The sequence below is a fragment of the Lonchura striata genome, chromosome 18 (assembly GCF_046129695.1).
Source record: "Lonchura striata isolate bLonStr1 chromosome 18, bLonStr1.mat, whole genome shotgun sequence".
Classification (NCBI taxonomy): domain Eukaryota; kingdom Metazoa; phylum Chordata; class Aves; order Passeriformes; family Estrildidae; genus Lonchura; species Lonchura striata.
In genome coordinates, this window is record NC_134620.1 from 11,939,556 (window position 1) to 11,965,032 (window position 25,477).

The 25,477-nt window shown below is 56.3% G+C and overlaps 3 protein-coding genes across 4 annotated transcripts in view; 1 reads left to right on the top strand and 2 right to left on the bottom strand.

Moving 5' to 3' along the window:
- The window catches only part of CUX2 (cut like homeobox 2), a 63,129-nt gene extending 57,813 nt beyond the window's left edge, over window positions 1-5,316 (bottom strand). Inside the window, exon 1 of one of the 2 annotated variants that reach the window (XM_077787245.1) lies at window positions 5,233-5,316. In XM_077787245.1, coding sequence (XP_077643371.1) covers window positions 5,233-5,295 — 63 coding nt within the window. In that variant the 5' untranslated portion in view covers window positions 5,296-5,316. Of the gene's footprint in view, window positions 1-4,421; window positions 4,456-5,232 lie in introns of those variants that run through there. The other variant, XM_077787244.1, reaches the window with a different exon arrangement.
- A 9,119-nt stretch (window positions 5,317-14,435) lies between these two features.
- On the top strand, window positions 14,436-18,210 carry MYL2 (myosin light chain 2). Its single transcript, XM_021544549.2, is given in 8 exon segments — window positions 14,436-14,487; window positions 14,490-14,548; window positions 15,421-15,510; window positions 16,122-16,197; window positions 17,021-17,125; window positions 17,781-17,856; window positions 17,944-17,992; window positions 18,112-18,210. Coding segments are annotated over 8 exon segments (606 nt in total).
- Window positions 18,211-18,931: 721 nt separating this feature from the next.
- CCDC63 (coiled-coil domain containing 63) lies at window positions 18,932-25,178 on the bottom strand. The gene is made up of 10 exons (XM_031506233.2): window positions 25,165-25,178; window positions 24,561-24,750; window positions 23,362-23,481; window positions 22,720-22,901; window positions 22,090-22,271; window positions 21,212-21,420; window positions 20,762-20,836; window positions 20,160-20,331; window positions 19,331-19,522; window positions 18,932-19,142 (listed from the first exon to the last, which is right to left on the bottom strand). Exons 1-10 carry the CDS (start codon window positions 25,176-25,178, stop codon window positions 18,940-18,942), a joined length of 1,539 nt encoding a protein of 512 aa, XP_031362093.2. The 3' UTR covers window positions 18,932-18,939.
- Window positions 25,179-25,477: the final 299 nt, after the last annotated feature.

Below are 25,477 nucleotides of genomic sequence, written 5' to 3' on the forward strand. Positions count from 1 at the left end.
TTCCAATGCCAGAGGGATTCAGACTTCTTTCCCAGCCGTGAGCTGCAGCGTGGCCTCTGTCCTGAGGTGTGCTGTGGGGGGAGCACACACCCACGGCCTGCAAATCCTAAAGAGATCCCACTTCAGGCCATGCTGAGGAGCAGGATGATGCTGCTGCTCACCTTCCCTCCCTGCAACCAATGGCCCCGTCATTTCAATTTGCTGCGTTGTGTCGGCAGCTCCCAGGATAATTCCCTGGAATTTGGGATGTGGGAATTCACGCAGCCAGGGATGTGGCGCCGTGATTACGCCAGCACTCAAGGGAGGAGGGGACAAGCACCACTGCTGTCCCTTGGGACATGCAGCCACCTCTGGGAACACAAATAGACTCATTTTCTCCAGCCAGCAAAACCAGGAGTGAAAAACAGGGGAGCAGAGGGACCCCTGGAGCCCCTAAAACGCACAGGCAAGCAAAGCCTCCTGCATTTAAAGATGACAATTCTTTTGCCAACAGCCAGCTTCCCATTCAGCAGAGAAAACAGGAGCCCTGGGACCAGCACACACAACAATTTGCCTGCATTTTCATTCCAGGTCTCTGCAGACAGCGAGAAGAATTAACTGAAGGGAGCAGCTCCTGTGCCAGCACACGTGGGGGAGATGCATCACAGGTTCTGCAGGCTCTGCTGAGGTTTTCGAGCTCAGCAAGTGCCCCCTGAAGGACTGGCAGGCTGGGAGTGCACTGCTTCCTAACTGGTCCTAAATAATAATTCAGATCACCCAAAGCTTTAACATCCCACCCCACCCGTGGCCAGGAGCTGTGCCCAGCCCTGCCAAACCCACCAGGTGATGCCACAGCTCTGGGGCAGCTCCCTGCTCCCCATGCCACAGGGCATCCACACAAGGGGCACCCCCCGACCCCCAGCCCTCACTGCTGTCCCCATTCCAGTGGGCACAGCAGCCCTGAGACCTCCACTCAGTCCCACGCCCCTCTCCAAGCTGGAACACCCACCAGGAGATGGCAGGGCTTGTGCTCATCCCTGCAGTCCCCCAAAATTCAAATTGTATTTCCATCCCCGTCCCCTAGCTGCCTCATGGTCACGATCCCTTTTTTCCCTCCCCTGCTTCCAAGGCCACAGAGACAATCCACTAAACTGGATCAGGAGGCCAGCATGTACATCTCTAATGGGCTGCAGCACGCACACAATTAATTAATGGATTTATTAATTAGGAAAGAAGTCACTCTCCAGGCTGGAATTGGGGTCACCAGTTTCTAAAGTGAGAACTGTGGTGCTAAAGATAAACTCTCATTTTCTGCAGCTCTTCTTGTCTGGCAGCATCTCAATTATTCAGCCAGAAAAAAAAAAAAATTAAAAGAAAAAAAAATCAGATTTCACTCCAGGAACTTCACAGTCTGGCAATGCTCAATATTGACCCCAGAGCAGGTAGGACCAGAAACACAGCCCATCTCCTCACATATAAATTGGAAATAGTAGAAATATCAGGCATTAATGAAGGATTTGTGGGATGGGATGGATTGTCACCTCAGGCCGTCCCAAGGAGGGAGCTGCAGTGGCAGCACAGAGGAAGGGGACACCATGAGGTGGTCAACAACAGCGACATTCCACAACACCTGAGTCCTCCCATGACCAAGGTTTGAACTTGTTGGTGCTGGGGCATCAGCTGCATTTCAGTGACCAGTTCAGCTGGACCTCCTCGGAGGCAGCTGCACTTCCAGCCCTCGATCCCTAAGCACACAGAGCTCCTGGGTAAAGTGTCACTTTTGTCCCCACCAACGGGGACAGCAGAGAACCCACCTGAAGAGTTCTGGCCAAGGGAAGCTCCCGGGAGGAGCACACAACCATCAGACAGCAGCCAAGCCAACCATGAGACAGACATCTGCCGAGGGCCCGGCTCCAGCGCTGCCCAAATTCAGATTAATTGTTCAAACCAGATGATTGTGCAGCCAGCGCTCCCCCACGCCCCACTGCACCGGGAGCAGCTGGAGCCACTGGAAAGCACAAACTGCATTGCCAACCTCACAAGGCTTCTTCTCAGCCAGCCCCGGGCACAGGCTGCACTTCCACAAACGCAGAGATTTCAGCTTGGAAAGACAAAAATTCCTCAGATGGTGGGCACCCAGAGCCTCCTTGGGCTCTCCACGCTTTCCCTTGGGCACAGTGACCACAGCCACCATGCCACCCTCCAGCAGGGATGGGGATGGAAGGTGTTGGGTGCTGGAAATGCTGGAGGAAACTGCAATGTCCCACCAGTCTCTCCATAAGAGCCCCAAAAACCCCGAGCACCAGAGGCATTTGCAGAGGTAAAGCTCCTCCATTCACAGCCCCAGAAGCACCTCAGCCTCCCCCCCCAGGTTTCTCCTGCTGCTGCACAAGAATGCAGTTAAGTTTATTAGTCCAAGCTCCAGGAATTAAGCTCCAGCCAAGAGGACTGATAGCTTATTTACTGCTGTCGTCTATATAAAGCAGAATTTTGACACATTGTTAAATGATGCACATTTAGATAAGTCAAGCTGTCATATCATTTAATGGATGTCTAAACTCCCTCTGTAGCTGATATGTAAAATTTATGCACTTCAGAATATCATAAGGTTATAATATTTTAATCACATCCACAGTTGTGTATTTTTTTTTTTTTCTCCCCTCTCCTTCTCCCCTAAACTTTAAACAGCAAAAACATTTCATCAACCAGACCAGGCTCTGAGGCTCCCGGCTCTTCACCATCCCGCAGAGCCACCGAAGTTTCTGCCCAACTCCGGCACGCAGAGAGAGCATTTGCATTCCGGGAAATAAACCCAAGAACATTTTATTTGACGAGAACCAAAGGCTTGGAGCCGTGTAGCCAGAGCTCATCTGCATAATGAGATGTGAAGACATTTATAAAAGATGGCTCTAATCGCTCTCGCTCGCCCGTTGTATTTATTACCCCAAATCGGCAGCTCAAAACTCTTGCCCATTTTTTTTTTTTTTTTGCCGTTTTAACGCGGAATGGGTTGGATTAGAGCAGCATCCAGCGCATGGAGCATCCCATAAATCCACACGGTGCCAACCAGAACGCAATAAACCCCAAGCAAATTAAACCCCAAAAACCCCATGAAGGTATGAATCCCGCTCTGACTATCACACACAAGAAAGCTGTAAAAAAATACTGCATTAGTAATGTACACAATAAACCGATCTCATAACCCAGTGAAATACGTCTGGCATTATCTTTGATAGAATTTTATCTCTTCTCATTTCCGCGACTCTGTGCCGTAAAAGGGCTCGGCGCCGTTTCGATCCGAGCGCCGCCGAGCCGCACGTTATCCCTGTGTTTTCCATACGCCCACCATTCATCAGGCCGCCTCAAACTCTGCCATTCCTGGCCAGCCCCAGGCCACCAGAGCTGCTCAGACACATCCATTAAAAACGAAGGGGGAAAAAAAAAAAAAAAGAATTATAGATGGATTGCTTGCCTTCCTTTTTTTTTTTTTTTGTTTTCCTCTTGTTTTCTTTTTTTTTTTTTTTTTTTTCCTTAATGGAGGGCATTAGGCCAAGCTGGCACAAGGTCACCTTTCCTTCCCAACGCGATCCCGGCGGGGCGGCAGAACTGCTGCCTGGACAGAAGTCAATCCCCACTGCTCCTCTCCAGCTCCGCGCCCAGCCACAGCACCGGCCAGGCGGAACGGGGAAGGAAGGAGGGAAGGAAGGAGGGAAGGAAGGAAGGAAGGAAGGAAGGAGGGAAGGAAGGAAGGAAGGAAGGAAGGAAGGAAGGAAGGAAGGAAGGAAGGAAGGAAGGAAGGAAGGAAGGAAGGAAGGAAGGAAGGAAGGAAGGAAGGAAGGGAGAGCCGCCACCTCCCAGCCCACCTCTCCCTCCGGCAAAGTTCGCCCCCGACAGACCCACGGCAAAGTAGCTGCCAATATTTATCTTTAAATAAAGGTTCTGCGCGCACCCAGGAAAAGTCATTAGCGCGATTTAGCGAGGAACGCTTTTGTATCCGAAGCGTTTAGAGCCGTAATCCCTTCCCGGCCACAATGCCAGAATTGAGCAGTCGTGGCAAACCCACCGGCCGCGGTACCTGCGGTACTTTTCGGGTCGCGTAGCGCAAATGCAGCACGTAATCTGCTTAAAAGCCAAAATGTATTAAATGCTGGAACTGTTGATCCACTACCGGAGCCCCATAAATGGCATTTCAATTTGTTTACTCCCCTCCGAAGCACGCTGCATTTTAAACTCCAGAATATCCTATAGGGATAAACCCATTTAATATCCACGGAAATGCGCGTTTCGGTTGTTGTAGCGGCTCCAGGTTGGGTTTCATCCCATTATGTTGGGAGAGCCATTGTGTTAATTACCCACCTCCTATTTAAGGTGCGGATTTTAAGGTCACAAACTGTCAGCAGCCCCTGGCAACCTTCCCCCGCGCACGGTAACAAAGGACTTACCGGGAATTTCACAGACCGAGGGTACCACGGTGGGATACGGCGGCCGTGACCTGCCCGGAGCCACAAAGGAGCTGCCGCCCGCACGCCGCATCCATCCCCGGTCCGAGCAGCACCGCCCGGTACCGCCCGCCCTCCCGGCGCTCAGGGCTGGCCGAGCCCCCGCACCGGCCCCGCACACCGGCCCTGGATAACAATGGGAGGGCGGCGGGGCTCCGGGCAGCCCCGCTCCGCCGTCCCCGCATCCATCACCGCGACCGCGCGGCTCTGCCCGCCCCGAGCGCTCCGGGGGATGCGGGCACCGAGCCGCCCCCGCTGCGGGCGGCGCCGGGCACGCTCGGCAGCCCGCGGGCACCTGCGGCTCCGCTCGGCGGGCGGGCACCGCCAGAAACTTGGCGGGGCGGCGCGGGGGGCCGCGCTCCCCGCAACTTCATCCCGCGCAACTTCCCTCCCTCCTCTTCCTCCCTCCCTCCCTCCCGCCGGGGCGGAGCGGCGGCCGCCCCCCGGCCCTGCTGTCACCTCGGGGGCGGCGGGGCGGGGGCCGGGGCTCCATCGCGGCTCCATCGCCGCTAGCGCTGCTCCATGCTCCGCTCCAGGCTCCCGGGCGGGCGGCGCCGAACAAAGAGCGGCGGCGGCGGCGGGGATCAATTTCTGATACCTATCGATGGGGAAGGGCGGGCGGAGGGAGGGGGGCGGGCGCGGGGGGAGAGGGAGGGAGGGACGGACGGGGATAAGGGGGGGTGGGGGAGTGATCCGGGCGGCCGCCCCCATCCCTCCCATCCCTCCCCTCCCGCCCGCCGCCGCCGCCACCGACCTGGAGCCGGCGGGCATCAAACCGTGTCCGGTATCGACACATCGATCCCACCTCGGCGGCCATCTTGGGGGAGCCCGGTGCCGCGGAGGGGCGCGGAGGGAGCGGAGAGGGAGCGGAGAGGGAGCGGGGCCGCCCTCCTGCCCGCCCGCCTCCGCCGGGGCCGGCCCCGCGGCGAGGAGGGATGGGGCACCCTCCTGGACCACCCCTGTCCCCGCCCGGGCCACCCCCGAGCATCGCCCCCCGCGGGTCCCGGACACCCCCTGAGGGTCTCAGTCCCGGGAAGGGGCGCGGAGTGCCCCGGGTGCTGGATTTCTCCCGGCCAAATTAAGGTTTTTAGCTGGAAAAAGCCGACAGCCGGAAACCGCCGGTTAAACTTTTCCAGGTTTGTTTGGGTTTTTTCCGCCTAATCTGACCCTTCATGCACCTTTGACCTGCTGGGAATGGCTACAGCAAACATGCTCCCAGCGCTGCACAGCCAGAAACCCCCCTAATTCATAAATACTCCAAATTCGGGCTGGTTTAGGGCTGCGTTTTTAAAATTTCTCAATGGCTCTGAAGAATCCAACAACTTCAGCAGACCCAGAAGCGTCTGGGCACTGACAACACCTGTCCCAAAAAATCCCTCTCTGCTTCCCCACCAAAAAGAAAAAACCATGTCACGTTTTCTACACCACCTTGCCCCATAGCCAGTTGTACTGGGCACCCCAGCATCCAAGGGGCTTGGAGAATTAATTCCCAATCCCCTGGGGAAGTGGTGCCTCCCGGCAGAGCCTGCCGTGTTTGTGCTGGAGGATCCCAGCCCCACTGGGCACGGCTCAGTTTCGAGCAGGGAAGGACGGAGCTGCCCCCTCGGGTGCATTTTGCAGGAGGGGATTTGCAGACCAAGCAAGTGAGGAGGTTTCATATCCCTGCCAAGGAGCAGGGAACACCCCAGGCTCTCGTGCCTGCACATCTCTGCTCCTGGGGGAGCCCCACACCCCAGGATGGGCAAACACTGCTCACCACCATCCCGTGGAGGGAGTCTCAAATTGCTCCACAAACTGCAAGGATTATGAGGACAGGATATCCATCACGATCCCGCTCCCTTTGTCTTACCTGTGGATCCCTGTGCTCAGAGGGGCTGGAGGGAGATGGGCAGCACAGACCCAGCAAACCTGGAGCTGCTCCTGCAGTGGTCACTTGTCATCCTGCACTGCCCCTAAAACTCTCCTTGCTGCAGCAAATCTTGCAGTGTTGGAGCCTCTCTCTACATGAGGCTGGGGTGGAAGCCTCACTGCCCAGGTATCACCCTGCTGCTGCTCCCTGTGCTTTGCAGGGCTCTTAGGGTTCCACCAAAAAGCAGAGTTTGAGTTCAGAAGACACTGAAGAAAAGGGACACCCTTCAAACTGCACCCTGCCCTGCAGGTGCTTCTGATTCTCACAGGGACAGGTCTGCTCCTGGGCCAGGAAAATTGTCCAAAAGGGTGAGGCAGACACCCAAAGTAACCTTGGCCCCACGCTGTAGCACGAGCAGCCAGGAAATGATCTTGTTCTTCTCATCTCTTCCACTCAGAGCCGCTCACAATCCCACAATTGCAAAACGCCTCAGGCAGAAGAACAAGTGAGCAGAAAATCAAAGTTCAAAGAAAGATTTGCAGGAGTCGAGGCAGTTTATGTGAGAGAGAGCCTGGATGCTTCTGTGAGCCCTGCACCAGCATCTTCCCCACCTTCAGAGCTGGCTGGAAAAGGGGCAAATCCTTCTTATGGTCCTGCAACAAATGCATTGCCTAGAATCAGGGAACCCCAGATGGAAATCCCAAGCTGAAATCCCAACCCTGGTGGCATCAACAGCAAATTCCATGGATGCTCTGAGACCCCAATCATGAGTGCCCAGGTGCTGCCCCTCCTTGGAGGCACAAGGTCAAAGCCTCCAACTTTGTTCTGGCAACCCAAGTGCTATAAATAAGCACTATAAATAAGTGCCCTTATCCCCCAAAGCATAAAAATCAGGGAGTGGAAACCGCTGGGAGTCACTGAGATTTGTAACGAGATTTGGGGCGCTGGTGGTGCCAGGAAGCTGCTTCACCTCTGGCTTAATGAGGCTGTAATTAGCCAGGGGTGGGAGCAGAGGCTGTGCAAGGGGAGATTCCAGGTGGGAATTTAGTTCCATGCATCCCTCAGAGCCACGGGGAGGTTTGCTCATAGATGGGCCAGTGATCCCAGGTGGGACGAGTGGACTTTGCTGGGGGGAAAGCTGGTTCCTCTCCACGCCAGCAGCAGGGATTGCCCAGTCTGTTCATGGTCCAGGTGCTCCCTGGTGGACACCACCAGGACAGGTCCCAGGCTGGGACCTTCTCCCTGTGCCCACGAAGCTGATCTCACCCCCATAAATCACCACCCTGCTCTGCTGCCCAGGGAACACAGCAGCCTGCTCATAAATCAGGAGCAAAACTAACTTGGCGTCTTTGGTGAGCAAATTAAATCGTGGGCTTTGGAGGAATGTTGCTCTTTGGCCAAATCATTAATGAATCAATGGGAGCAGTAAGGGAGAGGAGAGGGGCTGCACCCTGTGCCACCCAGAGGGACGGAGAGCTGCGGGGTGGCACAAACCAGCCGTGTCCCCTGTGTCCCCTTGGGTGCTGCCCCATGGCCCTGGAGCACCCCGGGGAGAGCGGGGGGACCCCAGTGCTGCCACCCCCTCCCCACAGAGGGCTCACCCACCCCGGGGAGCGCTGCGAGGCGCAGGTTAATAAATCAGTTTGTCTCCAGCCCCCTTTGCTTTGTGTGCCTGACAATAGCCCGTTGTAAATGGCAGCCCCTTGCCTCCTCTCCTGAAAGGCTTTTAATTAAAATATGGAAGGGGCTTTTCTGTGTACTTAAAAAAAAAAAAAAAAGAAAAAAGAAAAAAAAAGAGGATTTCAGCACACTCCCATTCCAGGCGTTAATTTATTCCTGCCTTCCTGCCTGTTTGTGATCCACGTAACTCCTTTGTGCAGTGATCTGGCCCCTTTAGGCAGCTGAGGGCTGACGCTGGCAGGGAGAGCTGTGGTGGTGACCCATGCTGGTGGTGACCCCGTGCTGGTGGTGACCCCGTGCTGGTGGTGACCCCGTGCTGGTGGTGACCCGTGCTGGCTGGGAGCTTGCTCAGTCACCTTGTGCCAGGAATGGGCAGAGGGACACCAGGAGCCTCGCATGGGCCAGCCCATTGGCACAGAGAAAGCAGGGATGTGTGAGGCCCTGGGGCTGCCCAGGAGCTCAGGTGCAGCTGCAGCCCTGGGCACATCCCTCGTGGGCACGCTGCTGCAGGGCTCTGTCCCCATCCCGTGCAGGGGAAGGCAGTGCAGCCCCTGTCCCCCAGCACGTTTGGCCCTGGGGTGCCAGAAACCCTGGCAGAGGTTCCTGCTGCCCTCCCTGTGCCCCCACTGCTGGGGATTTGTCTCCTCCAGTGGGAAAAGCCGGGGCCACCCCAGGGCTCTTTGCCAGCTCAGGGATGCAGGATTTTCCACAGCAATGAGGCACAAGTGAGGTCCCTTCCCACCCAAACCCTTCCCTGGCTCTGTGACAGCACAGAACCCCGTTAGCACAGGTGGTGGAGCTTCGTGGCCACGGCGCCTCTCCCTGCAGCCCTTCTTCCCTCTCCCTTCGCTCCTCTCCCCTCTGCTTCTTTCTCTCCTGCTGCTCTCCCTGCCCTCTCCCCCCATCCCGTTCCCCCATCCCTTTTCCCCAATCCCTTTTCCCCAATCCCTTTTCCCCCATCCCTTTTCCCCAATCCCTTTTCCCCAATCCCTTTTCCCCAATCCCTTTTCCCCCATCCCTTTCCCCCATCCCTTTCCCCATCCCTTTTTCCCAATCCCTTTCCCCAATCCCTTTTCCCCAATCCCTTTTCCCCCATCCCTTTCCCCCAATCCCTTTTCCCAATCCCTTTCCCCCAATCCCTTTCCCCAATCCCTTTCCCCAATCCTTTTCCCCAATCCCTTTTCCCCAATCCCTTTTCCCATTCCTTTTTCCCATCCCTTTTCCCATCCCTTTTCCCCCAATCCCTTTTCCCAATCCCTTTCCCCCAATCCCTTTCCCCCAATCCCTTTCCCCAATCCCTTTTTCCCATCCCTTTTCCCATCCCTTTTCCCAATCCCTTTCCCCCAATCCCTTTCCCCCAATCCCTTTCCCCAATCCCTTTTTCCCATCCCTTTTCCCATCCCTTTTTCCCATCCCTTTTCCCATCCCTTTTCCCATTCCTTTTTCCCATCCCTCTCCTCTCCCCCTCCCGCCGGGACCGGGCAGCGCCCGCTACAACGTCGCCACCTGGCGGCCACTGCGGGAACTGCAGCGCGTCCCCGCGGGCCGGGTCGGGGCACACGGGGGGACACGGGGGGACACGGGGGGGACACGGAGGGACACGGGGGGACACGGGGGGACACGGGGGGACACGGGGGACACGGGGGGACACGGGGGGACACGAGAGGGACACGGGGGAGACACGAAGGGACACGGGGGAGACACGGAGGGGACACGAGGGGGACACGGGGGGGACACGACCGCACACCACGAGGGGACGCAAAGGGACAAGGGGACACGGGAGTTCAGGGTGAGGCACCTCGGGCGTTGACAGCACCCCTTGGCTCCCCGGGGACATCGCTGAGCCGTGCCCGGCCTCAGCTCCCGCTGCCCCCCGGTTGCCGCAGGATGTGCGGGGAGGATGCCCGGGCTCCTCCACCGGCCGCCTGTCTGCTTCGGCTACTTATTGCACGCACATTTCCCCTACAATTAGCACATGCTTTTTAATTAATTTTCCTCTTTTATTCCTTCGCCCAAATTATCTCAGCCCCGGCGCCGCCGGCGGGCTCACGGCGGATAACGCTGCTATTTATGGCTTTCCTGTCAATGCTGCGGCTCTGGAAGCCAGGACGGCCACCTCCACCCGGGGCCGCATCCTGTTCTCGGTGCAGGGCACAGCCCCGGGACAGGCCAGAGCTCAGGAATTGTCTGTCCTCGTCCCCATCTTCAGCCATCCTCTCTTCACCAAATTCCTGAGCTGGGCAAACCCTCCAATCCATAACCAATCCATAACTTTCCAAAGGAAAACGGAGCTAAGTCAGGCAAAGCTGTGGCATCAAATCTGCCTGGAATGATCTGCTACACGTGGAAACCTCCTGAACACCAAGGGGAGAGGGGTAAAACCCCCTGAAAGCTCCTGAGGTTCTGCCAGCAGAAAGGAGCTGTGGGGAGTGTGGTGGGCAAGGGAAGGATGTCCCCAAAACCTCACGCCATGGGAAATGAGGTGCAGGGGTGGGATGGAGGGCACAGACACCAGCTGTGGCACAGGAGATGAATTTCAGGCACCAGCCAGCGCCAGGGCCCGTGGATCACCCCCACACTCCCCAGTTCGAGCATCAGGGATGGGGTGTCCACCTCTGGCAGCTTCCAACTGCAGCTCCCAGCAGGAATCTATCTACCTTTAATATGCTTCCCCCCTTTAAAATAATCATTACCAATAAACAAATATAGCAGCCAGTTGTATATAAGCATCAAATTAAGCAGGTACATGCATTTGTTATGTTTGATATAGCCTTGTTAACTGGAAATTCCCAGGTTTGGAATATGTATTGATTTCAACAAACATATATTACTTTACTGTAAGTACCCACAGCCATTGTAGTTAATATACAACAGTTTAATTTAAAATGCATTAGTTTAATAAAAATGCATAAAACAGAAGGGAATTGCATTAGCTTCAATAAAAAAGAATTCAATTTCATAAATATTATCCCGTGTTAAAATGCATTGATTTCCTGGGAAAATGTATTGGTCAGAGGTAATTTACATTGGTTTGGATGGGAACGTCCGGGAGTGTATACATATGTATTAGTTTAGTCAAATGTGTCTGATCACAGAAAAAAAAAAAAAACCCACCCGGAGCAAAGGATATTCATAAGGAGCAGGCAGGGAGCGAGCGGCAGCAGGAGCTGGCTCTGGAGCATCCCGGCTCTCTGAGGGGGCTGTGCCTGGGGCCGGACACCCCCGGGTGGGGTCTGCGGGATGCTCGGGGGTACCGGGATGCTGCCGGGATTCCCGGGACACGGAGCCGCTATCGGCCCGGGCAGCCCCGGCTGCGGCCGCCCCTCGCCCAGGCAGAGCACGCTCCCGGCGCAGAGCAGGGGTTAATCAAATCCTTTTGACTCCATTTTTTATCGAGCTCGAGAGGGGCTGGCCTATTAATTAGAAAGGCTTTTTCATGTAAAACACAGGCTCTTTTGCAGATAAGAAGGGACGATGCTTGATTTTTGCCGTGGCGCGGATCCGTGTGTTGTTCCTTGACATCCATTCGCAGGCTGCAGCCACTTCCCACAGCTCTTTTGTTCACTGCAGGGCTCCAGAGGCAGCTTTGTGCTTACAGACATATTTAAAGCACTCAGGTTTTCCCGGGGGCCAACAAGCCCCCCAATATCCACAGGAGGAGAAGGATGTGATGTGCCTGGAGGCGCTTCCATCTGCAGGCTGGAGCAGGATCCTCAGGGGAGAGCAGGATCTGGCCCGTGCAGCGCACAGGGTTTCAGCTGGCAGCAAGAAGTGAGCAGTGTCTCACAAATCACAGCAGAAACCCTGGCAGCCATCTGCACCCCGTGCCCATCCCGGATTTCTGTGCCACCCTCTGCACCTTCACCATCCCTCAGCCACCATCTCACCCCAACCACGACACCCGGGAGGGACCCAGGTCGGGTTTCTTCCAGGCTGGGCGGGTAAAAATGGTTGTTCCTGGGAAAAAAAAATAACATTCTGGGAGATGTCCACAGCTCCAGGGTTTCCTCTCGTGCTGTCAGCCGTGCCCCAGCACAGACACGGAGCCGGGCACGGGCAGAGCCCCGGCGGCGCCGGTGGCTCCGCGGCCAGTCCTGTGAAAGCACCACACATCACTTCCCTGATGCTTATGGATTTTTCCTTAATGCCACAAATTAAGGTAATTGGGCTCGGCTGGACGATGAATCCAGCTGAACTTGGCAGGATGAGGGACCGTCCGTGCCGAGATTGATCCCTCTCATCCCCGGCTGTGCCCGGGGCTGGTCCTGGCCCCAGCTCTGCCCCCGCGGCTCTTTCTCCTGCCCTTTCTGCTCACGCAGACCTCAAAACATCCTGAAATCCCTTCCCTGAGCTGCAGCTCCATCCAGACGAGATGGTCATTCCCGGATCAGGAGTTTTTCTCCTCCATAGGCGCTTTTCCATACACACTTCCCCACTGAAATTTCCTGACTGAAATCCCCGCCGTAATGCCAACCTCGCTGGCACGGCCTTGGCAGGCGGGCGGCGAGTGCCAGGGATTAAACACGATATTTGTGACCTCCGGGAGAACAAGGGCAGCGTCTGGGCAGAGCCCGGAGTTCCAGGGATCTGGTTTCACAATCCCTTTTGTTCCCAGCCTTGTCCCAGCCCTCCCTGCTCGCCCACCACCCTCCTCGGCATGCGGAGGGGACAATGCCACCAGCCCGCACGGCCACCGGGTCATGGCCATGCCAGGCACCGCAGGGCTTGGGGGGCTGATGGGCATCCGTGGGACTGGCATTCCCACTCCAGCATGCCCGTCAATCCTCCTCCAGCCTCATCCCGGGCAAGGCGAGAGGGAGCGGGGGATAAAATGAACAGGATGAAGAGAAAAAGGGTCCCGGCAGCCACAAGTTCTGCTCCACAACAGACGTAGGAGAGGTTTCGTGGGATTGCTGCCCGTGTTCCTTGGCTCTTGCTGCAGGAATGTGAGCCAGAGATCCGGGCAGTGTGAGCGTCATCCCCGCAGGATGTGTCCCCGGGACAGAGCCCGGAATGGGGAGAGTTAAATGTGTGCGTCCCACCGCGACCGGGGCGAGCAAATGTTTGGCTGAAGTGGGGGACAGGTGCCTCAGTGGGGGTGACACATGAGAGAAGAGATCTTGGTGCCTGCCCGGCTCTGCGGCAGCTCAGCATCCACTCAGCCCCGGCGCGGCGCTCCGGGATGGGGCTGCAGGTCCCGGGATGGGGCTGCAGACCCCGGGATGGGGCTGAAGATCCCGGGATGGGGCTGCAGACCTCGGGATGGGGCTGCAGACCCCGGGATGGGGCTGCAGACCCCGGGATGGGGCTGCAGGTCCCGGGATGGGGCTGCAGGTCCCGGGATGGGGCTGCAGGTCCCGGGATGGGGCTGAAGATCCCGGGATGGGGCTGCAGGTCCCGGGATGGGGCTGCAGGTCCCGGGATGGGGCTGAAGATCCCGGGATGGGGCTGCAGGTCCCGGGATGGGGCTGCAGGTCCCGGGATGGGGCTGAAGATCCCGGGATGGGGCTGCAGGTCCCGGGATGGGGCTGCAGGTCCCGGGATGGGGCTGCAGGACCCGGGATGGGGCTGAAGATCCCGGGATGGGGCTGCAGATCCCGGGATGGGGCTGAAGATCCCGGGATGGGGCTGCAGACCCCAGGATGGGGCTGAAAATCCCGGGATGGGGCTGAAGATCCCGGGATGGGGCTGCAGACCCCGGGATGGGGCTGCAGGTCCCGGGATGGGGCTGCAGACCCCGGGATGGGGCTGAAGACCCCGGGATGGGGCTGCAGGTCCCGGGATGGGGCTGCAGACCCCGGGATGGGGCTGCAGGTCCCGGGATGGGGCTGCAGGTCCCGGGATGGGGCTGAAGATCCCGGGATGGGGCTGCAGACCCCGGGATGGGGCTGCAGACCCCGGGATGGGGCTGAAGATCCCGGGATGGGGCTGCAGGTCCCGGGATGTCCCCTCTCGGCCACAGGCTGGTTGATCCTGCTCCCGGAGCATCCCAAGGGAGGCGACCCACGGGCAGGGGCCGGGGCCGAGCTGCTGCCGGCTGGGCCACACCAATTTTGCCGTGGGGCTCCCAAAGAGAAGCACCGAGGAGAAACATCCACGTCCTGATGTTTGGGGGATTCTAGCGGGGGGTCCCCTGGGGCCAACCCCTCCCTGCGTGTCCCGGCGGAGGGGACGAGCCCGGCGCCAGCCCGAGTGACAAAGGCAGGTGACAAAGGATTGTTCCCGAGCAGCCCCGGGTCAGCATCCCCGGGGTGGGAGCTGGGGGCCGCCCGGCACTTCGGTAACCTTGAAACCCTCCCGGGCTCACATGTCACGTCAGCCGGTGACAACAACAAGCTGCTATTCCAGATTAGAGAGAGAGGGACAGAGAAAGGCACAGACAACAGGGTTGGGGGTGGCCAAATTACCTATTACAGCCAAAAGTGGGCATGGGGCTATTTTTAACCCCGAGGGGGGTGTATTTATTGTTCCAGCCGGGGGGAGTGAGGGAGTGCCTCTGGGACATCCCTCACAGTGACATCGGCAGCTGAGCGAAGCCATGGTGAGTACAGAGAGCCCAGAGCTCCAGCAGGAAGAGATAAAATTCATTTGATTTTTTCACCAGAATAGCTTTAATGGGCTGGATACAAAGGAGGCTACAAGGAGTTGAGGGCCAAGGGTCTTGTCTGCCTTGGAAAGGGGGTGAGAAAACTGGGGAGCAGCTGGGTGGGCCAGCAGCATCTCACAGGGAGCAGAGAGGTGTCTCCCATGCTTAGCAGAGCTTTTGAATGAATGCAGATGGTTTGAGGGCCCAAATGCCATTTTTTATTTCCCCCTTCCTTCACGCAGTGAGAGGAAGGGCCATTTTGTGCCCCCAAAATCCTCCTCCATGAGAGGAAATGGCTGCGGGAGCAGGCACTGGAATGAGGGATAATGGGCTGGGTGGGACAGCGAGGGGCTCTTCAGTCCTCTTTAAACCACACATTGACCCATTTCTGGTTGTTTCAAGCCTCAGTGCAGGGGGAGGCAGATTTTTAATTAAGCCGTATTTTAATATCTGCACAGCAGGGTAAAGAAGCACTGACTGACCACAACCCTCGTGTGCAACCTCAGCAGTGCTCCCAAAACCAGGGTTCCAATGGGGATCTCTCACCCCAGAGCTGACCCTTTTACCTGCCAGTGGGAGAAGTGATTTCACTCCTCATCTTTCCTTAGACCTGTTTGGCTAAATTCAGCAGGAGCTGACATTTAAGCAGGAATCTCAATGCCCCTCAGTATCCCAAAGCTGCAGAGAGAAACTACCAAGCCCCCAGGGAAGAGAGCCCCAGCCCAGAGCTCCCATGAAGAGTACAAGTAAGAATAGGGCACTTCCATGCTTTTATTTCACCCCATAAAAAGCCAGTGAGCTAATGGTACATACCTGGACTCCTGCAGGCACCCAAGAAAGCCAAGAAGAGGATTGAAGGTGCTAATTCCAATGTTTTCTCCATGTTCGAGCAGGCCCAGATCCAGGAATTCAAAGAGGTAGGTGGGTTTGGTGGGAAGGACAGAGGGTCCTTGATGTGATGTGACCTTCAGCTCTTCCCTTGGTGCTCTCAAGTGACAGCTGGGTCACACCGGGAGGCAGCAGGCCTGGCTTTGGGTTGTTTTATTTTAAAAGTGAGAATAACAGCTCAGTGACGCCGTTAAATCCGGCATCGCCTCCAAGCTTCCGAGGAGCCCGATTCCCTCAGAGGATCTGGCCCAGCCGAGGGAGCTGGAGCACATCTCCCTCCTGCCTTGCCAGGAGCTCTCACCCCCTGCACGTGGTCCTGTGCAGATCCCAGTTCCTGGGATAACTGGCCCCAGTTGGAGGAGATGGCTCAGGCTGGCCTCTCTGCCTGGTGGCATACCGGGCTGAGAGAGATTTGGCCAAGGAAAGTTTGCACAGCTTTGGGGTTTGGGTTGCCATCGCCCTAGGGCGCAGGACTGTGTGGGATTAGGGTGAGTGAGACCCCCAGAGCCCACCCTGGAAGGGTTCAAAATGCCCTTATCCCATCCAAGCTGACGGGAGGAGGAGAAAGGTGCTAAAGCCTTTGCAAAAGCTGACAATTCTCCCTTTCCCTGGGCTCCCTGCCCTGCTCCTGTGCTTCCAGGCATTCACCATCATGGATCAGAACCGGGACGGCTTCATCGACAAGGCAGATCTGAGAGACACCTTTGCTGCCCTCGGTGAGCCCGGCTTCAGCAGCCTCCCCTCCTCAGCTTTGCCAACATCAGACCTGTTAATTGAGAATCAAGACGGGGTGGGGCATTTAACCAAGCCCCTCCCATTCACCCGATCTCCCATTTTGCCAAAAACCTCCTGATCCAAACCCAAAGCTGTCAGGCCGGGAGATCCCTCACAGGTAGCCTGGAGCAGCTCCCACAGCTGGTTTATCCCCTTGGCACTGGAGCCAGCTCCTGGATTACACAGCCAAACCCTCCCTGCCTTTTCCATGCTTAGAAGCACCTGGCCGTGCCCATCCCGTGGCATCCCGGGGCGTGAGGGCATTTAGGGGATTTAGGGGATTTGTGGGAGGCTGTGACTCTGCGAGCTTGGCTCTGCCATCAGAGGTCAGCATGAATCAGCAGTGGAGCTCCAAGGACAACCCAGCCTCGGGAAAAAGGATGTAGGCATTCCATCCTGTTTGCTTGTGGTGCTGGGGGACAGGGAGAGACCCAGTGCTGGTGGTTTTGGCCCAAAACACATTCCAAGGAAGGCTAAAAGAGGCTGATCCATGGGGCAGTGAGGGAAGGAAGCAGCACAGCTAGCTCAGTCCTTTGCATCCTTCTTTTCTGTGATCCTGGAGCCTGAGAAGCCAGAGCTGGGGGTGATTCTCTCACCTCCCTCCTGCCACCTCCATTCCTTGCCAGAGGTGGCTCCCCAGGAGTGTGCTATTTCCCTCCAGTGGGGGAAAAACCCCCAGGGAAGGGTTCTGTGGTGTGCATTTTTATCCCTCAACATGCAGAGCAGGACTTGGATCCACGACTGACCCATAGCTGCTCTCCCCAGGGCGCCTGAATGTGAAGAACGAGGAGATCGATGAGATGATAAAGGAGGCACCGGGCCCCATCAACTTCACCGTGTTCCTCACCATGTTTGGGGAGAAGCTCAAGGGTGAGAGGGCACCTGGGAGGGAGCTGGGAGTGGTCAGTGGCATTCCTATGCCCCAAAATTCCCGCTGATTTGCAATACCAACCATCCCTAGGTGCAGAGATCCAGCTCTTATCCCATGTCTCCCCAAACTGCTGGGGGGTATGAGATGGTCTCCGTGCCTCAGTTTCCCCAGCCACTTACAAAACCCAAATGGTTGTGCTGCTGCTGCTGCTGTCCCCTAGGAAGAGGGGACAGCTCTTGCAGCACCTCTGAGCCTGCTGAGTGCCAAGAGTGGCCCTCCCTGGCTAGAGCCAGGCTTTGACCGACCATCCCATCTGGCTGTGCCCTGAATCACGTACTTAAGCCAAGGAATGCAGCCTCCTGCTGGTCTCCAAGAGGCTGCAGGGCCCCAAGGGCTGTGCCTGGAGCTCTATAAATACGCTCCAAAGATTAGATAAATGCCGACACCGCCTGCTCTGTGCTCACACCGCGGCCCTACGGCTGCTCCTCTGCGTGCCACCGACTCCAGTCTCCAGCTGCAGGGTCAGCATTCCTGCAGGCACCCCCCCACTTTCCAGTCTGCCCCCCATTTTGCCCCCGAGGCTGGGAGAAGCAGGAGGTTGCAGTTGGCTTCCTACTTTACCATCTCGAATGGCCACGGCTTTGTCACCCACAGGTGCGGACCCGGAGGAGACAATCCTGAATGCATTCAAGGTGTTTGATCCAGAGGGGAAAGGCCTGAAATCTGCCTAGTGAGTGCAGGGGTACCCGGGGCAGGGAGTGCTGGGGGTGTCCCCATCAGGACCTGCCCAGTTCTCACCGCGCTCTCTCCTTTGCAGCATCAAAGAAATGCTGATGACGCAGGGGGAGAGGTTTTCCCAGGAAGAGGTATGATCTCCTTCCCACCCCTGCCAGCCTCCCTCCATCCTAACAGACCCCATCCCTCCTCCAAGCCCTGGTCCCAAACACCTCCCATGGCACTTTTTGTCACTGCTTTTCCCCGGCAGATCGATCAGATGTTCGCTGCCTTCCCTCCGGACATGTCTGGCAACCTGGACTACAAGAACCTGGTCCATGTCATTACTCATGGTGAAGAGAAGGACTAGCCCAGGCTCAGGGCTGGGGCTGCCACTGCAAGATCACCTCTCCCTAGGTCACACGGGGGTTCCCTTTCCTCTTCCCCTGGAGAGGCATGTGCCTGGGAATTTGGCACGGGAATGGCATTCACATTAAACAGCCTTTTGGCAAGAGGAAATCCAGCTGCTGGCGTGAGCAGTGCTTGGGCTCGTGTGGTGTGCCTGTGCCCCGTGGGAGCCCTCAGATCCTTCCAGACCCTGCTGGCCTCAGCACCCCAGACCTTCTGCAGGTGACCCTCACGTGTCCTCGAGCCCCTCTGCCTCCCAGTGCCACTGCCAGCCCCAACCCAGCCTGTCCCACACTGGGCTGTGCCCATCCCCGAGGGCCAGCACTGAGCTCAGATTTCCTTTAGGCAGCAGAGAGTTGTCAGCTTCTGGCAGCTTAGCAGGGAACACCCCATGAGCACACTCACCCCCTGCACCCCACGTGCCAGGCCCTGCCCTCGGGCACAGCGCAGGATTGGCACCGTGGTCCCCATCTCTGGCTGCGGGGAGTGCCACAGGGTGCGTGACAGGGATGTCACCCCGTGGCAGAGCCCAAGTCCCACCCGGCTGCAGGTGATGTCAGCAGTGGGTGAAGCCATGCCAAAATATCACCCGGTGAGGCTCTGAAGCCTGTGAAAGGTGTCGGGCTCCTTCCAGAGAAGGAAGATGGAATGATGTGCAGGATGCAGAAGCTCAAGCAATGAAACTGCTTCTTTAATTCCCTGGTGGGCTCTTGGTCTCTGATGGGCTCCTGGCCCCTGGTGGGCTCCCGGTCTCGGACGGGCTCCTGGCCCCTGATGCACTCTGTGATGTGAATCTCCTCCTCCTCCTGCCCGAGCTGGAGGGCCTGGCCAGCTCCTCCTCCTGCCTCTGGAGAACGAGCTGACGCAGCCGAGCCCGGCCCAGCGGCTCTTCTGCTGCCAAAGAGAATGGCCATCCCATAATACACAGTTTTACAGGCCTCATACCCCTCGGTGGGGCAGGACAGGCTGGAGGGGATGGGCTGAGAAGGACATGAGGCAGCAAGTCTTGGCCAGGCAGCCGCGGGGGATTGGGGAGCGGCTGCTGCCCACCCATGGCCCCTCTCTCCCCGCTCCCTGCTCACCGGTTTTGGGGTCAGTGGTCTCCAGGTCTGGGGGGGGTGGGCAGAGCGTGGCCCTGTCCATGGTCCAGAGGAGGTTGGAGGCTCCCTGGAGGGGGCTGATGAAGGCCTGGGCGCGCTGGGTACGATCGATGGACGTGTAGCACAGCAAGGACTCCCTCAGCAGGAACTCCTTGATCTTGTTCTCCACGGGACCTGGGTGGGAAGGAGCAGTGTCCCGCAGTGTCCCTGCCCCAGGACCCTGCCCAGAGCAGGGGATCCACTGGCTTCCCTCCCCCAGGGTCAGGGGGCCAAGGCTGAGTCATGGAATCATAAAATCACAGAGTCGTTAATGTTGGAACAGACCTCCAAAATCACCAAGTCCAACCTCATCCTGAATATCCCCTGCCTGTTAAAGCATACCAAAGTGCCACATCCACTTTATTTTTGGAACACTTCAAGGGTGGTGGTTCAACCACTTCCCTGGGAAGCCAGTTCCAGTGCTTGACCACTATTTCAGTGAAGAAATTCTTCCTAGTATCCAACCTGAACCTCCCCTCATGCAATTCCCCTTGGCTTCTTGCTGTCTCCCTGAGAAGAGAGGCAGACCCCCATTGCACTTCAGCACCCAGAGCCACAATGAGGGTTTGGGATGTTTATACACACTGGGATTTTATACATCCAAATGAGCTCCTAAATTTGCTGGGAATTTGGCATTGCAAATTTGCCTTGGGGCACACATGACCGATGGGACAGGGGAAAACAAAAGTTCAATTTAAACACAAGTGCAAGCAGGTGGTGGACAGGACTTCTCAGAGCATGGGGCACAGGAAGATGGGCAGCCCTGACCTACCAAAAACTGGCACCAAGCTCTCCCCAAGAGGCTTCACTATCATTGTAGTGTCACAGTCCATGTCCTTCAAGAGGGTCTCTATGTGAGATTGGATCTGTCCCAGGAGTTTGCTGCTCTCCTTGAATTTGTCCTCATACTTGTTGGCTTCCTCGGTGGTCTCTGTTATTTTTGCCTACCAGCAAAGGTCTTTGTGTCACAAAGGTGTCACACCAGCCCCTCGCTGACCCCACCACCCCAGTGCTGCCCAGTTTCAGTCTGGAGACAGAATCACAGGAGCCCAGGATGGCTCAGGTTGGAAGGGACCACAATGGGTGGTCTGGTCCAACCTCTACTTTGGGTCATCCCAGAGCACAGAGCACAGGGTTGTGTCCAGACAGTTCTTGAATATCCCCAGCTGTCCATGCTGGACAGGGCTGGCAGGAACCCCACAGCCACCCTCTCACCATGCACTGGGAGCTGTAAAACCTTTGCAGGGCCCTTTTCTGCCCACACCTCTCCAGCCACTGGCCAGAGCAGCATTTACAGCACCAGACTCCCTGGGAAATGTGCTGGGACAGACAGGGATGTGCTCCTCTTCCAGAGGGAATCCAGGGCCACCCTACCTCCAGCTCCTGCAGGACGTGAGTCCAGGTTTTCTCTGCCTGTTGTCGCTGTGCTCTGATGACCTTCATGTCACCCTGTGGGAACACCAGCACGGTGGAATCCTACCCGCCCCACCAGGAGGCTGGGGACAGCCCAGGGAGCAGGGACACCTCCAGGACAACCCCAGTTCCCTCTGAGGCAGCCGCACGCTGCTCGGGGAAGCTCCTGGCTCCTCGGGACCCTGCAGTATTTTTGCTGGGTACGCGGTGGCAGCATTGAGACGCGTTTAGCTGCGAGAACGCAGCGGGGTCGTGGGTTTGGCTGCTCCTCTCTGCATCCCCCCCAAAGCCGTGCGGCTGGTGCCAGGCTCTGGTGTGGGCAGTGATGCCCGACACTCGGGAGAGGACAAAGCCACCCTGACCTAAAATCACTGCCTGGAAAGGGGGACACAAGGAGAGCCAGGAACAGACCTGGATCTCCCGGATCCTCTGCCTGGGACCCTCGTTCCTGACGTTCAGCCTAACGGCGTAGCCAAAGAGGATGAAGAATCTCCTGTCCTTTTCAAGGAAGTCCTCCAAGAAATCATCGATGTCTCCGTCCGACAGCTCCAGCAGACGCTTGTAGGCCACCTCATAGCTCTCCTTTTGGCTCCTTTTGGCCCTCTCGGCTGCCTCAAAGGCTGAAAAAGAGACAGAGAGCCGTGGTTACCCTTTGCAGAACCTTCCCTGCAGTGCTGTGGGGTTTGGTGCAGGGCTGGGGCAGGAGGGAGCAGGGCTGGAGGGGCAGAGGGTGCCTCTTCCACCAGGAAACTGAGCCGGGATGTCATGGGAATGGAGCAAACACTATGGGATCCCCTCCACAGAGGATAGAATGATTAGATTAGATTAAATGTTAGGAAGAAATTCTTCCTGGTGAGGGTGATGAGGCCCTGGCACAGGATGCCCAGAGAAGCTGTGGCTGCCCCACCCCTGGAAGTGTCCAAGGCCAGGCTGGACAGGGTTTGGAGCAACCTGGGACAGGGAAAGGTGTCCCTGCCCTTGGAGGGGGTGGAACTGGATGAGTTTTAAGACTCCTTTCCAACCCAACCTGTTCTGTGGTAAAAGGAGCCATGGTTGCACACAGGAGCAGCTCCCTGTCCCAGGGGCACCCCCAAGACACTCAGCCTCACTCAATTATCACTGTTCATCCTTTTTGCTTGTAGGGTGATGGGTGGGTGGGAGAGGTTGTGGGCAGGGCAGGCATCCTGCCTTTGGGGTACAATTCTATAAACCACCATGAGCAGCCCAACCCCATCAACCCTGCAGACTTCGGGTTTGTGGCCCAAGTCCCACAAATGCTCCTCTGATACCTTCTCTCTGTTTGGCCCGTTCCTTCAGTGCAGAGAGATCTGCACATTTGCTGAGGAAGAAGTTTTTCAGCCTGTTCTCCTGGTGAAGGGCACACTTCCTCTCCAGCAGCCTGATGTTGTACTGGATGGTTTCCCTGTAGTGCACGTCCCGAATGTCCGAGATCCGCCCCAGATCCTCCATCCTGCACACGGAGAGCAGCCCTCACACCTTGTGTTGCTCTGTGTTCCTGGCCTCTCCCAACAGGGCAACACCTGCCAAAGCCCCTGTGATGCTGTGCACATTCCCAGCTCTCATCTGAATGGAGTGCAGTTAGTCCAGAGGGAATTCACAGCCACTAACACAGCTTTTAGTGGGGTTTTGTACTCAGGTATAGTACCCAGCTCAGGTGAGACTCAGAAAAAATAGACTCCTCCATGGGGCAGTGCATGCCATCCAAAAAAACATCTGGGATAGATGGAATAAAACACTCTAGAGGCACCAGTCTCCCCACACTGACCAGGCACCCAGCCCTAGATGGGATTGGTGAATCCTCTCTCTGAAGCCTCTGTTGGTGTCTCTATTTGAATACTCATCACTGGCATCACCCATCAGCCCCAAGTTTTGCCCAGGGGGCTGGCAAGGCCACGTACCACTGCTTGTAGTCTTCCGTGGCTTGCTCGATAGCAGCGTTCAGCAATTTGTTCTGCTGAACCAGACTTTTTTCCAGCTTCCAGTAGTTGCTGTCATAAATGGCTTTCTGGATCTTCAGGCTGGCAGTCTCTTCTCGGAGCCTGCTGTTTCGGGTCATGATGGTGTTGTAGCGGACAGTGACCTGGGGAGAACAAATCGTGGGACTGGTGGGGGACTGGGGGGCTCAGGTTGCTGCTTAAAGACCTTGACCATGGCAAGCCCAAGAGATTTGAAGCTGGCCCTGCACTGTCCTCCCTCCCCAAGAGAGAAAGGGCAACAGAAGACCAGGTTGACCACAACAGAGACCTGGAGCTGGCTTTGTCCAGGCAAGGTGGCTCCAGGCAGCCCAGTTTGATCACAAGGCAGGTGCAGACCTTCAGGCCCCTTGGCACAGCACAAGTTCTGCATTTGGGTCACCAAGCCTGAAGGAGCCCTTGAGATATTCTGGGAATGATCAGGCCAGGGGAACAAACCAGGTGCTTTAAGCAGCTTGTGTTAACCAAATCCATCTTCACCACTGGGCTCTGTCCTGACCAGAAAGGTCCCAGGCCCCTGTGTGACCTCACACATGTTCTCCAAAAGTCTCCAAAACATTTCCTTACATGACTCAGACGTATCTCCAGTAATTCAATCTTCTTCTGCAGGTGTTTTTGGCTCTTTGCTTCCAGCATCCTCCAGTTTGTGTCTCTTTGCTTCACTATCTTTTTTTCCAGCTCTACAACCTGCACACACACACAGTGGGAAAAGCCAGGACGTATAATCTCCACCCCTACATTCTGGACTTTTGTCAGGACACAGAGCCAAAGAAAATCTCCTTTGCTGACTTGAGCTACAGAAACCATATCACTAATGATCTTGCAGTTATAGGAGCAGCTTTAATCCCACAGGATCCCATCCTGCACACACAGAAACATGAACTGTAACTGGGAATGGAGGGTTTTTTTGTGTCACAAAGGAAGTGCAGCTGTTTTTGGGGGGAACTCCAGCAGGTGCTGAACATGGAACAGTAGCACTCTGTAGAGTGGAAGAGGGAATGAGGATGGAGCTTTGGTAGAGGTATTTGTGCTGGCCAGGCAGGGATCTGTGCAGTCCTCCCTGGGAATGAGTGGAGGAAAACTTCTGCCAGAAGTGGGGAGCTTCCAGAGGAAATAAATCCATGGAAGAGCGAAGCAGTTGGAGAACAGCGAAGCACGGGCCAGGTGGGGGAGGGATGACTCAGGCAAGCCAGAGTTTTCATCCCTGACAGAAAACTAACCCTGTTGGGAAAGCTCTGCAGCACCTCCAGCAATGGCAAACTATCCAAACACATTCCCTGGAGTCCTGCTCGGACAGCTGGCTCTGAGAACAATGCTGAAGGGAAATTTCCTTTGGCTTCCCACCCCATTTCTGCCCAAATCCAATCAGGATGTCCTCAGGAGAAGGGATTGGACATCCCTCAGGTGCTGCTGTTCCTGTATTTGCCACACCTCAGACAGCACAGTTCCAGTTTTACCTCTTTTTCAGGAGAATAAAAAAGTGAAGGAGAGGGATGTTTGTGGCCCCAGGCTGTGTGTGCCATCACACAGGGGTGCAGGGACCAGTGGGACAAGGTTGAGAGTCCAACCTCACTTTTCCAGTCAGTGCTGCTGACTTGAATGGGAGCCTGGCTCTATCCATTTGTCATTGCCATGTGTCACTTGCCAGGAGGAATATTCCAAGGCCTGAATTAAATGTGTTTTACATAGAGGAGTTTCAGCCACAGGTCTCACTCTGTGACTCTGCCCTGCTGTGCTCAGGCAGGGAACAATCCAGATGCTCTCACCTGCTTGGCCAGGTCAGCTAACTGAGCTTTTCTTTCTTTGATCAGGGCATCATTCTGCATTCTGGTCTGCAAAAGGCTTTGGACCTTCATACGATTTCTGTTTTCCAGTATCACGCTGCTCGGTGAATAGATCTGGCTCAGCATTAATGTCACATGTCTGTGTTCTTGCTTCAGATCATCTATTGCTTTTCTGTAAAAATGGAACAACAAATGACATTTAGCACATCCCATCTGCCAGGGCAGGTCCTTACCCCTCCCCATCTCTGCTCTGTGGTCCCCAGATCTCTTTATAAAAAAGAGGGAGCAACATTTTATATCTGCAGATATGATAGGACAAGAGGGAATGGATTTAAGCTAAAAGAAGGGAATTGAGATCAGAGGTTAGGAAGAAATTCTTTACTCAGAGGGTGCTGAGGCCCAGGCACAGGTTGCCCAGAGAAGCTGTGGCTGTCCCATCCCTGGAGGTTTCTAAGTCCAAGCTGGACAGGGCTTGGAGCAACCTGGGAGAGTGGAAGGTGTCCCTGCCTGTGGGATTTTATAAATCTGTGATTTTGGCATGGAGGAACTTCCCAAGCTCCAGGCAGCCAAGCAGAGCTGTACTCACTCCTGAGCCTGCATTTGCCGCCAGATATTGTCATAGAAGAATTTCCTCTTGTACGATTCATGATGAAAACGGGTCTGCAGCTGCCTGATCTCCACTTTAGCCCTTCTTTCCCTCTCATCCTCGGGGAGCTCCAGGTCTGCTGAGGCTTCTCTCCTCTGCCACAGACAAGGGAGGGTTTGGTCAGTCGAGCAAGCACAGCCAGCAGTGGCAGCAGCGGAGCAGCCCCAGCTCCTCCCTGGCACCTGAGACATCCATCACCACCCAAAACACACAGTGCTGGCTGAGCTGGAGCCAGCACCTCAATTCCAGGACA